Source organism: Trachypithecus francoisi, unplaced genomic scaffold (genome assembly GCF_009764315.1).
Source record: "Trachypithecus francoisi isolate TF-2019V2 unplaced genomic scaffold, Tfra_2.0 Lachesis_group12, whole genome shotgun sequence".
Lineage (NCBI taxonomy): Eukaryota > Metazoa > Chordata > Mammalia > Primates > Cercopithecidae > Trachypithecus > Trachypithecus francoisi.
The window spans coordinates 108,816,723-108,834,825 of NW_022681457.1; the positions used below are offsets into that span (position 1 = coordinate 108,816,723).

The 18,103-nt window shown below is 48.2% G+C and overlaps 1 protein-coding gene and 1 long non-coding RNA gene across 12 annotated transcripts in view; one reads left to right on the forward strand and one right to left on the reverse strand.

The window, feature by feature from the left end:
- FHAD1 (forkhead associated phosphopeptide binding domain 1) overlaps positions 1-18,103 on the reverse strand; it is a 160,791-nt gene that overhangs the window by 55,800 nt on the left and 86,888 nt on the right. For all 11 annotated transcript variants that reach the window (XR_004441076.1, XR_004441077.1, XM_033228219.1 and 8 more), the window contains exons 13-16: positions 16,974-17,126; positions 15,877-16,072; positions 5,027-5,097; positions 2,691-2,843 (exon numbers count right to left, since the gene is read on the reverse strand). Coding sequence is in view for 9 of the 11 variants with exons in the window: in XM_033228219.1 (XP_033084110.1) it covers positions 2,691-2,843; positions 5,027-5,097; positions 15,877-16,072; positions 16,974-17,126 (573 nt within the window). In the remaining 2 variants the exon portion in view is untranslated. The remainder of the gene's footprint in view (positions 1-2,690; positions 2,844-5,026; positions 5,098-15,876; positions 16,073-16,973; positions 17,127-18,103) is intronic.
- Positions 103-17,151, forward strand: LOC117093257. Its single transcript, XR_004441078.1, has 3 exons — positions 103-501; positions 11,809-11,882; positions 15,738-17,151. It is a non-coding gene; the product is annotated as an uncharacterized LOC117093257 (long non-coding RNA).

Consider the following 18,103-nt stretch of genomic DNA (forward strand, 5'->3'; position numbering starts at 1 on the left):
CATGTATTTTTGGAAAGGGCAGGTGATGGGAGTCAGAAGGTCTAAGGAAGGCTCATTTAAAGTCAAGACACTTGGCACTGAAGTCCAAGAGGTAACTTTCCAAGGAGTTCCCAGGGTCAAGTGCATCCATCCGACTGTCAGAGGAAGGGCAGCCTTCGAGTGTCACAGTCCGTCTGGCAGGGACCTGCTGTCGCTGCCTCCCTCTGCAAGGACGGTGGGGTGCATCGAGGTTTGCAGGTCTAAAAGAGGGGCTGACGCCAGCTCTTAGAACACTCTGCCAGGCCAGTGTCGCCATGGGTGTCTAGGAAGACTAGGCAGGCGCCCAACGCAGTGTTTCACATGGTGGGGCTGAAATACCAGACCCTGACAAGGGAAAAAGTCCATCCAAAATTAAAAAGAGAAAATAAGGCATTTGGAATGCCGATGTTAAAAGGAGAAGGTAATCAGAGAAGAGAAAAGGAAGTCGGTAGAGAGTTCTGTGAACATCTTGAAGATTTCTAGGTACTTTCTGGTTTTATTTTCTTCTCTGTGGAACAGTGCTGGCTTCTTCCATATCTAAATGCCCTTCAAAATGTGCCCGTCTTGATTTATAGCTATCATTAATATTACCTCTATGCGGATTGCACATGATTTGGTCAGATGGCTCTTTCTTTTTAATCTTTTATTTCGCAAATGCAGAAAAGCAGAGAAAGAGGCAAAGAGAAGGGGGAGGAGGAGGAGGAGACGGATGTCTTGGGGCAACTGGACACACATGTGAGGATGGAGATGAAAGAGGGAGAGGTTTGGAGGGCAGGTGTGTGTGGCAGAGGAGCTGGGGAAAGATGGAGAAGGCGGCAGGTCCAGTCCTCTTCTGGGGAAGAAAGGAGGTATCTGGGAAGAGTTGGGGTCCGGTGGATCTGGGGCTGCTGTCTTGCAGGGGCTGTGAGGAGGGTCAGCAGGCACATGCTGCTCCACACCTACCCACGACAGTGGCTCGCAACTGTAGCTGCACTTTGCGACCACCCGGGAGTGCTTAGAAATCCCAGAGCAGGGGCCACACCCTCACCCCACTTAGATCACAATGCGGAGAGTCGGCGAGGAGAGGTGCAAGGCATTAGTAATTTTTAATCTCCTAAATGACAAAAGTCATAAAGATGGTAAAATTCCTGGGAGGGGTACCTGGATATCAAAAAGGGCCAACCCTTGGGTACGGCAGCTCATGCCTGTAATCCCAGAACTTTCGGAGGCTGAGGTGGGAGGACCACTTGATGCCAGGAGTTTGAGACCAGCCTGGGCAACATAGAGAGACCCCATTTCTACAAAAAATAAAAATATTAGCTGGGTGTGGTGGTGCATGCCTGTGGCCCCAGCTACTTGAGAGGCTGAGGTGGGAGGATCACTTGAGCTCAGGAGCTCAAGACCAGCCTGGGCAACATAGCAAGATCCCATCTCTACCAAAAAAATAAATTATCTGGGTGTAGTGCCATATGCTTGTGGTCCCAGCTACTTGGGAGGCTGAGGTGGGAGGACTACTGCAGCCTGGAAGTTTGAGGTTGCAGTGAGCTGTGATCACACCATTGCACTCCAGTCTGGGCAACAAAGCAAGACCCCATCTTAACAAAAAAAAGGACCAACTCTAGGACAGTGATGAGAATCAGCTCATTAAATAATACAGTTTCCTGGCCCTCTCCAGATGTTCTGATTTAATGGGTCTGGCGTGGGGACCAAGATCTGTATTTTTAGCAAAACATCTGGGTGGTTCTTATCAGGAAACTTTAGGAAAATCTTCCTCTAAGAAAATGTGGATCTGCAGACTGGTAGTGTCAGCACCATCTGGGAGCTTGTTGGAAATCTAGCGTCTCAGGCCTGCTGAGACAGAATCTGCATCTTAACCAGATTCCCAGACAATTCACAGGCACCTTCGAGTTTTAGAGATGCTGCTATCTTCTAACTGGCCTGGTTTCTAGAAGAGCCAGTAGCAATTTTGGCCATTTGTTTTCCCTGATATGTATAAAGAGAAAGCAAAAGACTGAAATTTGTCATCTGAAGTTGATCTTGTGCACATTTAGAAACAGTCTGTCAGCTACAAACTAGGACCTGCAGCGATGACTCAGATTTTATAAAGCTGACTGCAATATGTATACAAACAAGGCACCGTTTCCTGAAATTTCAATCATGCTGCCTTTTCAAGCTGATTTTGCTGTGAGTTTTAGAATTCAAACTTCATGTTAAATCCTCCCCAATTATTCACCCTGTTTAATTAATTTAGTTTCACAGCACCAAACAGAGTAGCTGAGATTTGTCTAAGTACATACACCCTCAATTTCCCATATAAAAGACCATTTCATTATTTCATCAATTTTCTTTCTTTCTTTTTTTTTTTTTTTTGAGACAGAGTCTCGCTCTGTGGCCCAGGCTGGAGTGCAGTGGCGCCATCTCGGCTCACTGCAAGCTCCGCCTCCAGGGTTCACGCCATTCTCCTGCCTCAGCCTCCCAAGTAGCTGGGACTACAGGTGCCCGCCACCACGCCCGGCTAATTTTTTGCATTTTTAGTAGAGACGGGGTTTCACCACGTTAGCCAGGATGGTCTCGATCTCCTGACCTCGTGATCCACCTGCCTCGGCCTCCCAAAGTGCTGGGATTACAGGCGTGAGCCACCGCGCCTGGCCATCAATTTTCAGTAGTAAAGCAAATGACAGGGACTGCCTTACCGCCTTCTCTTCTGTCAGTTGCCTGATTTTGGCTTTCAGCTTCTCCTCTTGCTCTAGCCTCTCCTCGTTCAGCTTCTTCTTCTCTGCCAGATGCTCCCGCAGCTTTTCTTGCAGTAAAGACTGCTGAGTTTCCTGAGAACTGTTGAACTTGATCTGAAACGAGAGAAAAGTAAACTGATGCTGATGGGGGCCAGGCCTAACTAAAGAGTCTTTCCATATTTGTTTACCAATTGTTTACCTTTCGCAGGACAAAGGTTTACCCAAAAGTTTCTTAAAATCACAGAATACCACAGCATGCAGTGGTTAAGAATTCAGACTCTGGATCTAGAAAGAATCCCAGCTCTAACTGTTTCTAGACACTTCCTCATTTAGAAAATGAAGTTAATAACAGTACTGACTTTTAGAGTTGTGAGGATTAAGTGAGATAATGATGGAAAGCTTTTAGCACAGTGCTGAGCACATAGTAGGTGTCTAGTAAGTGGTAGGTGGGTGTGAGAAAAAAAAGCAGTCATGTAGGAGCCAGGAGGCTTGAACATTTGTCTTGATTCTTCACCCATTAGCTGTGTGACACTGAAATTGTCCTTATCTGAAAAATGAGGAGAAGGGACTAGACCAAGGGTTGACAAACTACAGCCCACAGGCCAAATCGGGCCCACTGCATACTTTTGTAAATAAGGTGGCTTTTTTTTTTTTTCCTGAGCTGGTGTCTTGCTCTGTCGCCCAGGCTGGAGTGCAGGGACGCGATCTTGGTTCCCTGCAACCTTCACCTCCTGGGTTCAAGTGATTCTCCTGCCTCAGCCTCCCAAGTGGCTAGGATTATAGGTGCCCACCACCACACCTGGCTAATTTTGGTATTTTGAGTAGAAACGGGGGTTTCACCATATTGGCCAGGCTGGTCTCAAACTCCTGACCTCAGGTGATCCAACCACCTCGGACTCCTAAAGTGCTGGAGATTACAGGCATGAGCCACCGTGCCCTCCATAAATAAAGTTTTATTGGAACCGTGGCATACTTACCATGCCCATTGCCTACATATTGTCTATGGCTACTTTCATTTTACTGTAGTAGAGTGGAAGAGGTATGAATACGGTCTGCAAAGCATAAAATATTTACCATCTGGCCCTTTACAGAGAAAGTTGCCAATCCCTGGACTCAAAGCCTCTGTGGCTGATTGGCACGGTGGTCCCTTCTTCACTCCACTCTATCCATGTCTAGGGCTATGTAACTTGCAGCGCCCCGCCCATATTTTGCCTCCAGACACTGAACTCAGCCATGTGACTTGCTCTGGCCAATGGGATCTTAGCAGACATAATGCAAGCAGAAGGTTGAAAAACACTATGTGATTGGGCCACTTTCTCTTCTACCTCTGCAGTCTCCGTGAGAACAGCCTAGGTTTGCTTGCTGGGGGATGAGGGACACGTGGAGCTGAGTGGCTCCAGCTGAGGCCAGTCTAGATCAACCAAAGGCCAGCTAACACCCAGACAAGTGGGCAGGCCCATCCAAGGTCAGCAGAACTGCCTTGCCACTGACCCCAGAGACGTGAGCAGTAAATAGCAATTGCTGAAAGACGCTGAAGTTTTGTGGTTATTATATAACACTCTTATGGCTATAGCTATCAGAATGATATAACCCCTAAAGCTCATTTGCCTCTAGAATATTTCTTTTCTTTTAGTAATTCTGCTGCCTGTACTATAGATAGCTGTATTTTGTCCACTGGATTTAACAAACACAGTTTTCAAAATCTGATGGCATTAAGGCCGGGCACAGTGGCTCACACCTGTAATCCCAGCACTTTGGGAAGCTGAGGTGGGTGGATCACTTGAGGTCAGGAGTTCAAGACCAGCCTGGCCAACATAATGAAACCCCATCTCTACTAAAAATACAAAAATTAGCAAGGCATGGTGGCCGGCGCCTGTAGTCCCAGCTACTTGGAAGGCTAAGGCAGAAGAATCAATTTAATCCAGGAGGCAGAGGTTGCAGTGAGCCGAGATTGCACCACTGCACTCCAGTCTGGGCAACAGAGCGAGACTTGAAAAAAAAAAAAAATCTGATGGCATTAAGTCTTCCCGGCCTTTGACAGAGGAAAACAAACAGTGTGGTTGGCCCCAGGAGGCCAGACAGATGGCAGCACCCTGTCCTTGTCCTTACCCCCCTGGGAGATCTCAGCCAACCTTTTCTGTACCTCTTTGTGTGCAAACAGAGAAATCATTTCACCTGTTGGAGGGTGTGGACTGACTAGCTGATAAAGAAAAAACAGGTTTCAAATGCACAGTGCTATATAAATGCCAACCAGGGGCCGACATGAACTTTGGAAAAAAAGAAATTAAAAGAATTACCTGAAGTTCCTGGGTCTGGCTCATAAGTTTTTTATAATGTTCCAGAAGATATATCAGATACAAAGAGAACCCTTAAAAAAAGAGAAGCAGGAAAAATGTAAGTATCAATTCAATTCAACTCCAAAGCTTGCAGACAGGTGGATGAAGGCAACGTTGCCATCCCATCAAAACAACATGAGCTGTCATCCAACCTGTGGTTTTAAAGTAGTTGATAAGCAGCCGGGCACGGTGGCTTAGGCTGGACATGGTGGCTCACGCCTGTAACCCCAGCACTTTGGGAGGCTGAGATGGGCAGATTACCTGAGGTCAGGAGCTCAAGACTAGCCTGGCTGGCCAACATGATAAAACCCCATCTCCACTAAAAATACAAAAACTAGCTGGGTGTGGTGGCGCATGTTTGTAATTCCAGCTCCTTGGGAGGCTGAGGCATGAGAATCACTTGAACCTCAAAGGCAGAGGTTGCAGTGAGCCCAGATTGTGCCACTGCATTCCAGCTCGGGCAACAGAGCGAGACTCAGTCTCAAAAAAATAAAAATAAAAATAAAAAAAGTAGTTGATAAGTCTTGGTTGAGCTCACATCCAACTTTCTTTTTGGAGGTGGAAAATAAACCATCAACAGAACACCTATTAACTGTCTACTCTGTGTAAAGCATGGTGTTGAGGGTGGGGGATGGTCAAAAGCCAAGACCTCCAGGGGCTTGCAGTTCAGTCCAACAGACAAGGTGTAAATGCCTGCTGGAAACATGCAGTGACCTCAGGTGGCATGTAAGTGACTGCTGAAGGAGAGGGGAGGGTGAGGGTCTCGGAGGAGGGAAGAGATCATTCCTGGAGTGAGCGAGTAAGGCCACTTGGTTGAAGAACCACTGGGTGTGGGTGCTGTTGGGTGGGCAGAATTCAGTGAGCCAGGGGAGGGTGCTTCAGAACAGGGGTGCGTGGGGCTGAAGGATGACCCCCTATGATTCCAGGACCGAATCCCTGGAACCTGTGGGTGTGACCGTACAGGGCAAAAGGAGCTTGGCAAATATGATTTAAGTTCAGGATTTCGAGATGTGGTGTTATCCTGGATTATCTGGGTGGACCCAATGTCATCACACGGCTTCTTATAAGAAGGAGACAGAGGGAGGCTTGACCACAGACAGAGGGGAAGGTGATGTGATGGAAGGAGAGAGACCGGAAGATGCCACAGCTTTGAAGATGGAGGAAGGGGCCACGAGCCAAGGAATGCAATGAATGAAGCTCTAGAGGCTGAAGAAGGCCAGGAAATGGATGCCGCCCTAGAGCCTCCGGAAGGAACTGTAACCCGGTGAAACCAAATTAATCCTGAACGCTAAGAGAATAATGTGTTGTTTTAAGCCACTCTCTTGTGGTCATTTGTTACAATAGTCACAGGAAGCCATAGCTTCATACAGGGATGTGGGGGTGGTGGTGGTGGGTTAGGAAAAGGCAGTGCTCCTCCAGGGAAGTGCTGAGCTTACTTGGGCTGGAGTAGATGATGGGAGAGGGAGGACCAGATGGTAGAGGAGGCGTGGAAGGGTGAGGTCAAGCTGTGACAGGCCTGCAACTATCACCTTGAGAGAGGAAACTTGATTTAAACATGATTGAAAGGTGCCCAGTGGGTCTTCATTTTATAGATGAGGCAGTGGTGTTCTGAGACGTGGGCCTGCCCAACGCCACACAGCAGGCCAGTGGCTGAGCCAAGACTAATTGGTGTGACTCAGGGTCTGAGTCACTCCTATTCCAGCAGCTGACAGAACGGTGAAGTGGCCTGATGAAGAGTGTTTTGTGTGTGTGTGTGTGTGTGTGTGTGTGTGTGTTTGCAGAAAAATAACTGGGCTGCATTCGAGTGGCTGGAGCTGGCAGGGCTTCTTTGCTGCAGCACTGCTGATATGTCTGGCCATATTGCTGGTATCACACTGCTGACATTGTTGAGTCTTTGCTGTGGGGGCTGTCTTAGGCATTGTGGGATGGTTAGTAGCATCTCTGGTCTCTACCCACTGGATGCCAGGGACATCCCCACTCACCCCATCCCAGTTGTGACAACCAAAAATGTCACCAGATGATCCTGGATGTTGCCTGTGATAAGCTCCCCTCCTCTGAATGAGAGGCAGGGAGCTCTGCTAAGGGCCCGAGAGATGCCTAGGTATTCAGTGCTGATCCTCTAACCGAGGGTGGGAGAAGCGAGGATGAGACGGAAGAAAGGGAAAGCCTTTCAAAGCGGTAGAATGGTGGCCTCGCCATCAGACGGGAGACAGACAGGTTGGGGTTGGGGTGGGGTGTGGCAGGGAGAGAGAAGGAGCCCCCAGGCTGTTTCAGACATGCTGAATTGGAGGCACAGGCAGGACTCGAGGGAGGGATGGTCAGCAGAGAGCTGAACATGCTGATTGGCAAGGCCGGCCCAGTCCAGCCCATCCAGGGTCCTCGTGTGAATGAAGAAAGAGGCCCCCTTCTTCCTGGTGGCCATGGCCCCTGGCCAGGGACCCCACCTGCTGCCTCGGCTGGACTCCCTGCACCACCTTCCCGGCAGCCCCTCCTGCAGAGGCGTCCGTGTGGATAACACCTAGTAGTGGCTGAGGAAGCCCGGAAGTACAGAGTTTCTTTGTGAGAAAGGAGATGGGGTGGACCAAGGGCTGATTGCACAGGAGAAAACACCCTCGTTAGGGACAGGAATTGGTGAAGGGGGCTGCTGGGAATGAATGGAAAAGATCAGGAAGGAAGCAGAGTGCCCCAGGGCCTGAAGAGCTGAGAGGCAAAAGGGTTTCGAAAAAGAGAACGAAGAGTGTTGGGCAGGTCAGATACACAGTCCCTGAGAGGGTGGTGGCCCAGTCAGTGCTGCAGAGGGCCCACGTCAGTTACTTGGCTTTAAGGCCAAGAAGTTGGCAATGAAGATCACAGGTGAAGACAGGAGTAAGGGCAATTGAAAAGGAGCAAAAGAAGCGATGGATTCCAGAGAAGAATGATTTTTTCAGGATGGTAGAGCCATCTTGAAGTGCCCCTTTGATGGCAAAGGGAAGGAACTAAGAGGAAAAGAAAGGCCGCAGATGCCAAAGAAAGAATTTTGTGCACAAGGTCCCTGGGAAGCAGAGGAAAGGGGGATGGGGCAGGGTACATGCTGCATCTAGGAGGAAGACCTCGTGGCGATGATGGAGGGAAGGAATAAAAGATGGACACTGAGAGAGAAAGGAAGCGAGGAGAACACGCTTGTGCATGGGGCAATGCACCATTCAGAGGATTTCCAGCACAGAAACGTGAGAACAGCAATATTATAATAATAGCACACCTCCTGTATGCCAGTGCTATGCCAAGAGTCTGATACATCTTTCTTTTTTTTTTTTTTTTTTGAGACGGAGTCTGGCTCTGTCGCCCAGGCTGGAGTGCAGTGGCCGGATCTCAGCTCACTGCAAGCTCTGCCTCCCGGGTTTACGCCATTCTCCTGCCTCCGCCTCCCAAGTAACTGGGACTACAGGCGCCCGCCTCGTCACCCGGCTAGTTTTTTTTTGTATTCTTTAGTAGAGACGGGGTTTCACCGTATTAGCCAGGGTGGTCTTGATCTCCTGACCTTGTGATCCGCCCGTCTCGGCCTCCCAAAGTGCTGGGATTACAGGCTTGAGCCACCGCGCCCGGCATGAGTCTGATACATCTTTCTAATCATTATAAACAACCTGGCAAGGAAGTGTGTTCATATTTATAGGTGAAACGACAGAAGCTCCCCAAGGTTAAGCTACAGAGCTGGTAAGTGGTAAATCAGAATTCAGACCTAGGTCTGTCACTCTCTTTTCAAAGGGTTTGGAGGCTTGAGAGTACAGGGTTTGGGTTGGTGCATTGGGGAGATGCATTGCAAGGATACAAAGATGGCGGAGGAGGTGAGATGGCTGGGCTGACATTGGCTTGGCCCATTGGACCTGGTGAATACAGACATCTGTGCAGGCTCTGTTGGGATAAGTCTGGGATTTTGCTTGGCTGCAACGTGTGACCCAGGAACCAAAGGAGAAGGATGAAATCATAGTTGGGATCTGAGGAGGACTAAGGGGAGAGGGAGCTGAGGATGCTGAAGGGGAGGCCAGTATTTGATCATGTTTCTATTTCTAGATGAGATGACCAACTGTAATCATAATGGGATTTTGCTCTTTGGGGGAAGCAACAAGTATACTTCTTTTGTATACTTCTGTTTACAAAAGTTATGTATGTTGGTTATAAAAATCCAAATGTTACAGAAATTCATAATGTGGGAAGTGTTTGCTGCTGTGTCTTCATGTTCTGCACGGTGGCTGGCACACAGGGGCCCTCAACGAACAGTTGTTGAACAACTGAATGGAAGTCAAGGTCCAATGCAATCCCACCCTGCTGCGATAATACTCCTAACAGTTTGCTGTCTTTTTCTCAAGGTTGTTCTTTTGCTCAGATACTGACATCTAAAAAAGATAAAAGCACACTAAGCATATTGTATTGCAACTTGCTTTCTTTTCATTTAAAGACACAGTGTATCTTGGATATCTGAGTGGTTTGCCATGCATGCAAGAAAAGTCTTTTGTTTGTAACAAAGTCTTGCAGAAATAGACACAAACGATGGAGTTTGCAGAGAAAAATGTAAAAAGTCCTTTCCTTCCCTTATCAGAGGAACCCTGAGAAACCAGGCAGGAGGAGTATCCAGCTGACTTTCAAGGTGCCGCTTAAACATTCTTATCCTCCCAGCTGAACCACAAAGCAAATCCTCCACCCTTCCGAACACACTGGACTCTACCAGGCCTCACCTTGTGGGTTACACATGACATCTCACACAAACACTGCAAGTCGTTTCCCTGACGTTTAGCCCACCTGGATTCCCCTGGGGGATTCATTTCAGGACTTACGTCCTAGTTTGTGACGCATGTTTTATCTCTTAGGAGGATGTTCTGAGAGGCAGGTAGCCCGGTGGTCAAGAGCAGGCGGTTTGAGGTCGGAGGGGTGTGGACTGGGTTGCAGCTTGGTCACCTGGCAGCCGGGACACGAGGGCCACTGTCACGACTCTAAGGAGGAGGCCTCTAGAAAGGGCTCCTGGCTTCAACCCAATTGAGGGCTCAGGGCTAAGGAAACCCCATTTGCTGCTAAATGGAGACAAGGCAGAGGCTCCAAAGGATGTCACCTGGGTGCAAGTAAACCAGGGTATGCGGCCCACATGCCTACCTGGCTGGTGGCTACCCATGTTTAGGTCAGATTAAGTCAACAAGTATTGGAGGCTGGCGATGACAGCAGCCCCCACCGAGTATGGCTGTCTGTGACCAGCACTGCCATGCGTGTATCCCATCACTCAGTCCTCATACGCCCCTAAGAGACTGGATGGCCATTTCATGAGCAAGTAAATGGAGACACAGCCACATCACGTAACTGCCCACATAGCTAGTAGGTGCACAGCTAAAATTCAAGCCTTGTCAGTAGGTCCGCAGTGTCCCAGTTTGGAACATTACTGTGATACAGGTGGGCTTTCCGTGGTTATGGCTCAGGGTAGGAATCAGATGCAGTTTACCTTAGGGAAAGACGACTCTCAGCTCTGTCGCTGCCCGAGCCGATGACAGCACCCATTCTCGAGGGACTGGGCATGTGCCTGGTACCTTGCTGCATCTTCAGAGGAAGTATGTATGTGTGTAGGGGGTGGGGGTGAAGGGGCAGGGATCATAGGGAAGACACAAGCGTTAGGGTCACAAAGACCTCCGTTTGAGTCCTAGCCCTAATGTACTAGCTGTGTGACTCTGGGCAAATTTTTAACATGACTGTGTCTCAGTTTCTTTACTTTTAAAATGCAGGCTGGGCGCTGTGGCTCACGCCTTGTAATCCCAGCACTTTGGGAGTTGAGTGGGTTGCTTGAGCCCACGAATTTGAGACTAGCCTGGGCAACATGGAGAAACTTCATCTCTACAAAAAAAAACCACAAAAATTAGGTGGCATGGTGGCACATGCCTGTAGTTCCAGCTACTTGGGAGGCTGAAGTGGGAGGATCGCTTGAGCCTGGGAGGTGGAGGTTGCAATGAGCTGAAATCATGCCACTGCACTCCAGTCTGGGCAACAGAGCAAGACTTTCACTCAAAAAAAAGACGGTAATCATACCTGCCTCACTGGGTAGGTGGGAGGATTAAAGTACACAACGTGTGTGAAACACCTAACACAGTGGTAAGTCCCCAGGAGGAGTTAACAACCTGTGCTTTCTACCCTTCTCTTCGGAGCCAGAAACGCAGGCGGCTCCTGGGAGTGTGCGGGATGGCGATGAATAGACTGGGGACTCCCTGTCAGCCTCTGTAACGTGAAGTGCCTCGAATCACCTTGTCCTGGTGAAGTAATCAGAAAACCAGCTTTGAGCCAGTCTTCTCTTTTCTAAAATGAAGATAATGGGCAAATTATTAACTCATAGAGTTATTGTGAGGATGAAATGAGATCATGTATAAAAAATGCTGAGAACCGTATCTAGAATACAAGTCCTCAGTGATGAATGACTGTCATTGTCACCATAATCACCGTCATCACCGTCATCATCACCTTCTTCCTTCCTCCTCTTCCCTCCTCCTCCCCATCCTTCCTCATCTTCCTCTTCCTGATCCTCCTCCTGGGCTAGCTCTGGGCTAGGAATTAGGTACAAGAGTAGAGAATATGGGGCATATTCTAGCTCACCCTGTACTTTCAGTCTTTTGGGCGCTTGACGTAGTATTGCTTGTACTGGAAGAGAAAATGCCTTTTACCATCAACTTCCCCTTCTGCTGAGTGGACAAAAGATGTGCCCTGCTTACTAACCTTTCTCTTATTCTCCATTCTCTTAGTTGTAATCACAGACTATGTAGCCAGCAAACCACCGTTTCCCCAACGAGTGTTCCGTGGAACATCATTCCAAGAGGTTAGTTGGGGATGGGGGTGGGAGTAAGGGCATCAAGAAAGGGGACCAGTAGTTGGGAAATACTGTTTTCTTTATCTCCTTCTTGTTGACCCAGGGTGCGTGTTAACCAGGGAGGGATTCTGCAGAGACCTGCTTAATGTCCTTCAAATCTCACGACTCTATGAAGTCAGAATGAAATGGCTGGTCTGAGGAATGCTGCCTAAAATCAGTCTTCCTTAGCTTTTCTGGAATTACTGGCCTGAAAGCTTAACTTTACAATCTGCATTTATTTATTTATTTATTATTTATTTATTTATTTATAGACAGGTTCTCACTGTGTCACACAGGCGGCAGTGCAGTGGCATAATCATAGCTCACTGCAGCCTCGAAATCTTAGCCTCAAGGGATCCTCCTGGCTCAGCCTCATGAGTAGCTGGGACTACAGGCCTGTGCCACCATGCCTGGCTAATTTATTATTATTATTATTATTCTGGAGATGAGGGGTTTCACGACGTTGCCCAGGTTGGTCTTGAACTTCTAGCCTTAAATGATCCTCCTGCCTCAGCCTCCTACGTTGCTGGGATCACAGGCATGAGCCACTACAACTGACAGCAACCCACATTTCTTAACAGTACTATATGCCTAGATTCATGGACTTAGTCTAGATGACTAAAATGGTCTTGGGAGTGGGAAGGCAACAGTGCACATGTAGCTTGACTCTATTATTACCAGGATGGAAATCAGGGTCTTTGTTTTAGTTCTGGTCTTGAAGAACAACGAGAACTCTGCTCCATGTTTTACCTCATTTCAAGTAAGCTCACGACTCTGCCTTGATTGCAAGAACAGTAACACTCTCTGTTATATGATGAGGGGAAGGTTCCTACATCAGCATTAATGTTGGTTTTGCTTTTGCTTTTTAAGAATGTTACCCCACCTTCTGGATACTTTGGAAGCATCCTGCTGGGGATGTTGAAGGGCCAGGGTTGAAAATCACTCCTCTATTCTTATTCATTGTGGAAAGAATATAAAATTGATGCAGGCTCTCTGGAGGGTGATTTGGCAAGGAGAAGCAATAAGCTTCAAAATGTTGGATTTCCTTAAGGTGCAGCCCTGGGCTCTTTCCCTTCTCTCTCATTAATTTCATGTCAGTCATAAGTTTCCATGAAATCAGGCAAAACATGGAGCAAAGTTCTCTGGCTGTTCTTCAAGATTGAAGAATAAGTAACCTTCCTAAGTGATACCATTCACATCTATGGCCTTAATCTTCCTTCCTGGTTTGCTTCCTGCCTGCTTGCCTCCCTTCCTGCTTTCCCTCCTGCCTTCCTGTCTTCTATCCATCCATTCATCCACCCACAGACCCACCTATCCTTCTATCCACCTACCCTTCCTCCCATCCATCCATCCACCCACCCACCCACATTTCCATCCATCCTTTCATCCATCCATCCATCCATCCATCCTTCCATCCATCCTTTCATCCATCCCTCCATCCATCCATCCATCCATCCATCCACCCACCCACCCTTCCATCCATCCTTTCTTCCATCCATCCATCCATCCAGCCACCCACACACCCACCCTTCCATCCATCCTTTCTTCCATCCATCCGTCCATCCAGCCACCCACACACCCACCCTTCCATCCATCCTTTCTTCCATCCATCCGTCCATCCAGCCACCCACACACCCACACTTCCATCCATCCTTTCATCCATCCATCCATCCATCCATCCTTCCATCCATCCTTTCATCCATCCCTCCACCCACCCATCCATCCATCCATCCATCCATCCATCCACCCATCCTTCCATCCATCCTTTCTTCCATCCATCCATCCATCCAGCCACCCACACACCCACACTTCCATCCATCCTTCCATCCATCCATCCATCCATCCATCCATCCTTCCATCCATCCTTTCATCCATCCCTCCCTCCCTCCATCCATCCATCCATCCATCCACCCACCCACCCTTCCATCCATCCTTTCTTCCATCCATCCATCCATCCAGCCACCCATACACCCACCCTTCCATCCATCCTTTCTTCCATCCATCCATCCATCCATCCATCCATCCACCCACCCTTCCATCCATCCTTTCATCCATCCATCCAGCCAGCCAGCCACCCACACACCCACCCTTCCATCCATCCTTTCTTCCATCCGTCCATCCATCCATCTACACTTCCTTCCCATCCATTCCTCCATCCCACAGATATGTATTAGGCCCCTGCTGTGTGGCATGTGCTCTCTGGGTGCTGGGAGATACATCATTATTATCTATCCTGACAAGACACCCGGGTAAACAGCTGTCTCTTGGGCATCTCATCTCAGATGTCTCACAGGCACCTCACACTCCTCTTCCCTCTCAAACCTTGGCCTCATCTTGTGTTCCTTGCTCTGAGTTTAGTGAAGAAATCACATCCGTCTTTTACACACACCAGAAACCAAGAGGTCCTGTTGACTCTCCTCTATCACCTTCCTTCCAACCATCTCTAGTCCTACCACTGAGGCCTATTGATTTACCTCTTACTCGCTCCTGAATCTGAATCTTCTCTTTCTCCATCCCCACCCTGCCCTAGGGCGGCCTTGTCATCTCTTATGGCAGCCTCCCAAGTGGCTCCCGGGGCACCACGCTGCCCAGCCTCCAGGACGTTGTCCGCCTGCCACCAAGATGATTGTCTCAGAATGCAAGCTTGTCCAGCTCCTTACTTAAAACCTTTCACAGGCTTCTCTCTGCCCTTAGAATAAAGCTTCTTACCAGGGCCCTGCAAGACCCCACATGCATGGCCCTGGGAAGCTCCTTGGCCAGCCTGCCCTGCCCTGTGCCCATTTCTGTTAGCCCCTTGTGCTCTCCATGCTCCCCCTGCCACCACGCTGCTCCTGTGCTCGGAATGCTCTCTCTCCCTTCTTTGGCAAACAACTCCTATGCATCCTGCAGATGCCCTGCTCTCCCTGACCAGATCGAACCCTGCACTGCATAGCAACTGTCACCACTCAGTTTTCATGTTTGTTTGAGTGATTTTCCCATTAATGCCCACCTCATCCTTCCCCCTGAGATCATAAGCTCTTTGAGGGCCCAGTATTTTGTTATAAAAAATTTCAAATGTATGGTCATATTGGAAGAATTTTACAGTGAACCATATATACCCACGACCTGATTCTACCTGTTCCTGACCCCATTATGTCTCTGCCCTGCACAGCATGTGGAGTCTAGTAAGCAAGCATTCAATCAATCTTTGTTGAAAGAAAGTGGTTCATGCTTTTCCACTTCTAGGAAAATAAAGATAATATAAGCAGGTATATGTGCAACAGTGTTCATCTCAGCATGATTTATGAGTGTGAAAAACTGGAAATCACCTAAGTGCCCATGATAGGGGATTGTCTAAAACAATGGCACATCCCACACAATGGAATCAGTAACCACCGTCAGTAACAGCGATGATGTAGGTCTGTGTCTACTGACACGGATGATGTACCATTAGGAACAAACCAAAGAAAATTCGGGGTAATGTGACACTATTTTTTTGTAAAATTGAAAGTCAATAAGCATTCAGTAATGCCTATTGTGTGCCAGGTACTGTTCCAAGTACTTTCCATGTACATGCATTTTAATGATCACAACAGCCCTAAAGGGTGGGTACTCCCTATTAACCTCATTTTCCAGATACGGACACTGAGGCATAGACAGAGTCAGTGCTTAGAATCACGTGGCTATTTCCATGGGAAAATGCCTTGGAAGTTAAACAGCGTAATGAGACTTTGCATAATTTTGATTTAAATTTCCTTTTGCCTCTGTTTCGTTTCATTTGTCTTCAGTTATCATGTCTCACTTGTGCGTTTTTTTTTTTTTAATGGAAAATTACGCCTCAAGCAGAGAAGCAGGGGGTTCTGGAGAAAGGAGTAGACTTGGCCAGATACCCAGGAAGACTTCCTCAACAGATGTCCCATCATGCTGAGATTCAACACGACATTTTAGAGTCATGCAACTATGTGAGAAAAAAAGTCCCAGTAACCTTTGTCCGCGCCGGAGGGCAGGATCCCAAGGTCCCGGAGGAGCTGCTCCACCTCCTCCAGCCAGGACAGGGCGTGCCTCAGGACGTCCAGCACCACCTTCTGGAGCCCCGAGACAGGTGGGCTCACCTGGAGGTGCTGAAGAAGGTCTACCTCCTTCTTCAGGTCACTGGTGCAACAAGACATTTTCATGCAAGCCTGCAAAGAGGTGAGATCATGAGGAGCCCAGGCCCTGTGGCCAGAAACAGGCCCTGACGGGAACCTTCGAGGCACATTGACTCTGCAGTGAAGCAGGCAGCGCCACATATTGGCCGCCTTGGGAGGGCTGTTTTTTTCTTTTTAAAAATTTTTATGTTTTGACAGTTTTGTTTTTTTTTATATACTCTAATTTGGACTTTTGATGGTCAAAGTGAACACACTTTTAGGTATATGAAACCCCAAAGCCAAAGTGCCATCAACAGTTTGGCTGCAATGAGAAGCAAATGTGGCCACTTCTTTTTTCCATTCATCAGAAATCCTGCCAAGATCAACACACAAGCTGGTCCGAAAGCGTGGTTTCCTGATTTGAAAGAGTGCTGACAAGCCAGCATTTGCACAAACTCCCCAAACAGGAGCTGCTGATTTCCAGAGAAAGCAGAAGCCACCGCCTGCTCTGATAAGCCATGCCCCAGGGTGGGGGCCGCAGGGCTGTGGCCAAGTCCTCTGGTCCCTGCTCCTCCAGAGTCAAAGGCAATGGTGTGGCAACCACCTTTTGTGTCTGGGCCAAAAAAAGGAAATGCAAATAAAAAACAGGAATGTTTCTTTGGTTTCTCTGGAAATAACATGGGGGCTATTTTAAAAAAGTCTATTTGGTTGGGGATGCGGGCCGCTCAAAGTCAGTATTTGAAGATGCTCAGGCATCTTTTGTGGACACGCCAAGTTCTCCTGGGAGGCATTTTTTGAGGCCCTTTGTTTTTTCTTCTCCAACAAGAGGAAAAAGTGGACAGAAAAGCCAAGCATTTCTGCCTAACTTGCTCCAAAAAAGCTGGGCAATTTCCCAAATAAGCAGCACAAAAATTAGACAAAGAGACCGTTTGTGGAAAGCGTAAGGAGGGGCCACCTGGCAGCTGTCCAGCGACGTCCTCAGCTTCTCGATGTTCTCGGTGGTCTCCTCCTGCTTGGAGCTGCTCAGCTGGGTTTCTTTCTGTAGGGTCCACTTTTTCTGCTGAAAATTGATGTTGTCCTCAGTGACCTGGGCAATTTTCTCTATTAACTGGTGAGAGAAAGAAAAAGAAAAAGAAAAAAAAAAGATGCAACATACAGGGACGGGGGGCTTTGGGGGAAGGGGAATGGGAGAGGGGAGAGATGCAACTTAAGTCCCTGTCTCAGCATGGGAGGACGGAGGTCCTGATATGTCTCGGCGATGGCTGTCAAGGGGGATGTCAGTCCTGTCACCAGGGAATGAATCCTGGAATCAGAGATGGGTTTTTTTTGTTTGTTTTTTGTTTTTGTTTTTTTTTTTTTTTTTTGCGACGGAGTTTCATTCTTGTTGCCCAGGCTGGAGTACAATGGTTTGATCTCGGCTCACCGCAACCTCTGCCTCCCAGGTTCAAGCCATTCTCCTGCCTCAGCCTCTGAAGTAGCTGGGATTACAGGCATGTGCCACCACACTCAGCTAACTTTGTATTTTTAATAGAGATGGGGTTTTACCATGTTGGTCAGGCTGGTTTCAAACTCCCGACCTGAGGTGATCCGCCCGCCTTGGCCTCCCAATGTGCTGGAATTACAGGTGTGAGCCACCATGCCCGGCCGATCAAAGATTATTTTTAAGATCCAAAGGCCTGTCTTGTGGCCCTGAGTTTGTTCCAGATTCTTCTGTGTTGTACAGGGAGTCAGAACACTGAGCCTGATATTATGGGCTCATAAGCAGCAGGTCAGGTTCTCCCACGCCCACGAAGAGCAGCCCACGGCACGTTTTCCCATCTGTACTTTGACACAGGGGGCTAGAAAGTGTAGCGGAAGAACAGCAAGGCAATCATTACAGCCAGACGTCCACCTTCACTGCCACTGTCAACTTTTCTCCTCTGAAGGAACGCGCCAGAACGCATTGGCTGTGGGGAGGCGGCTCCCTTTCTCCCAGTGCTAATGGAAGCTAAACATGCATGTCTGGAGACCAGAAGTAAGCCCGAATGGTTTAATTTGATTTTCACAGACACATTTCAAGGGAGTTTTAACTGGCTTTTACTTTAA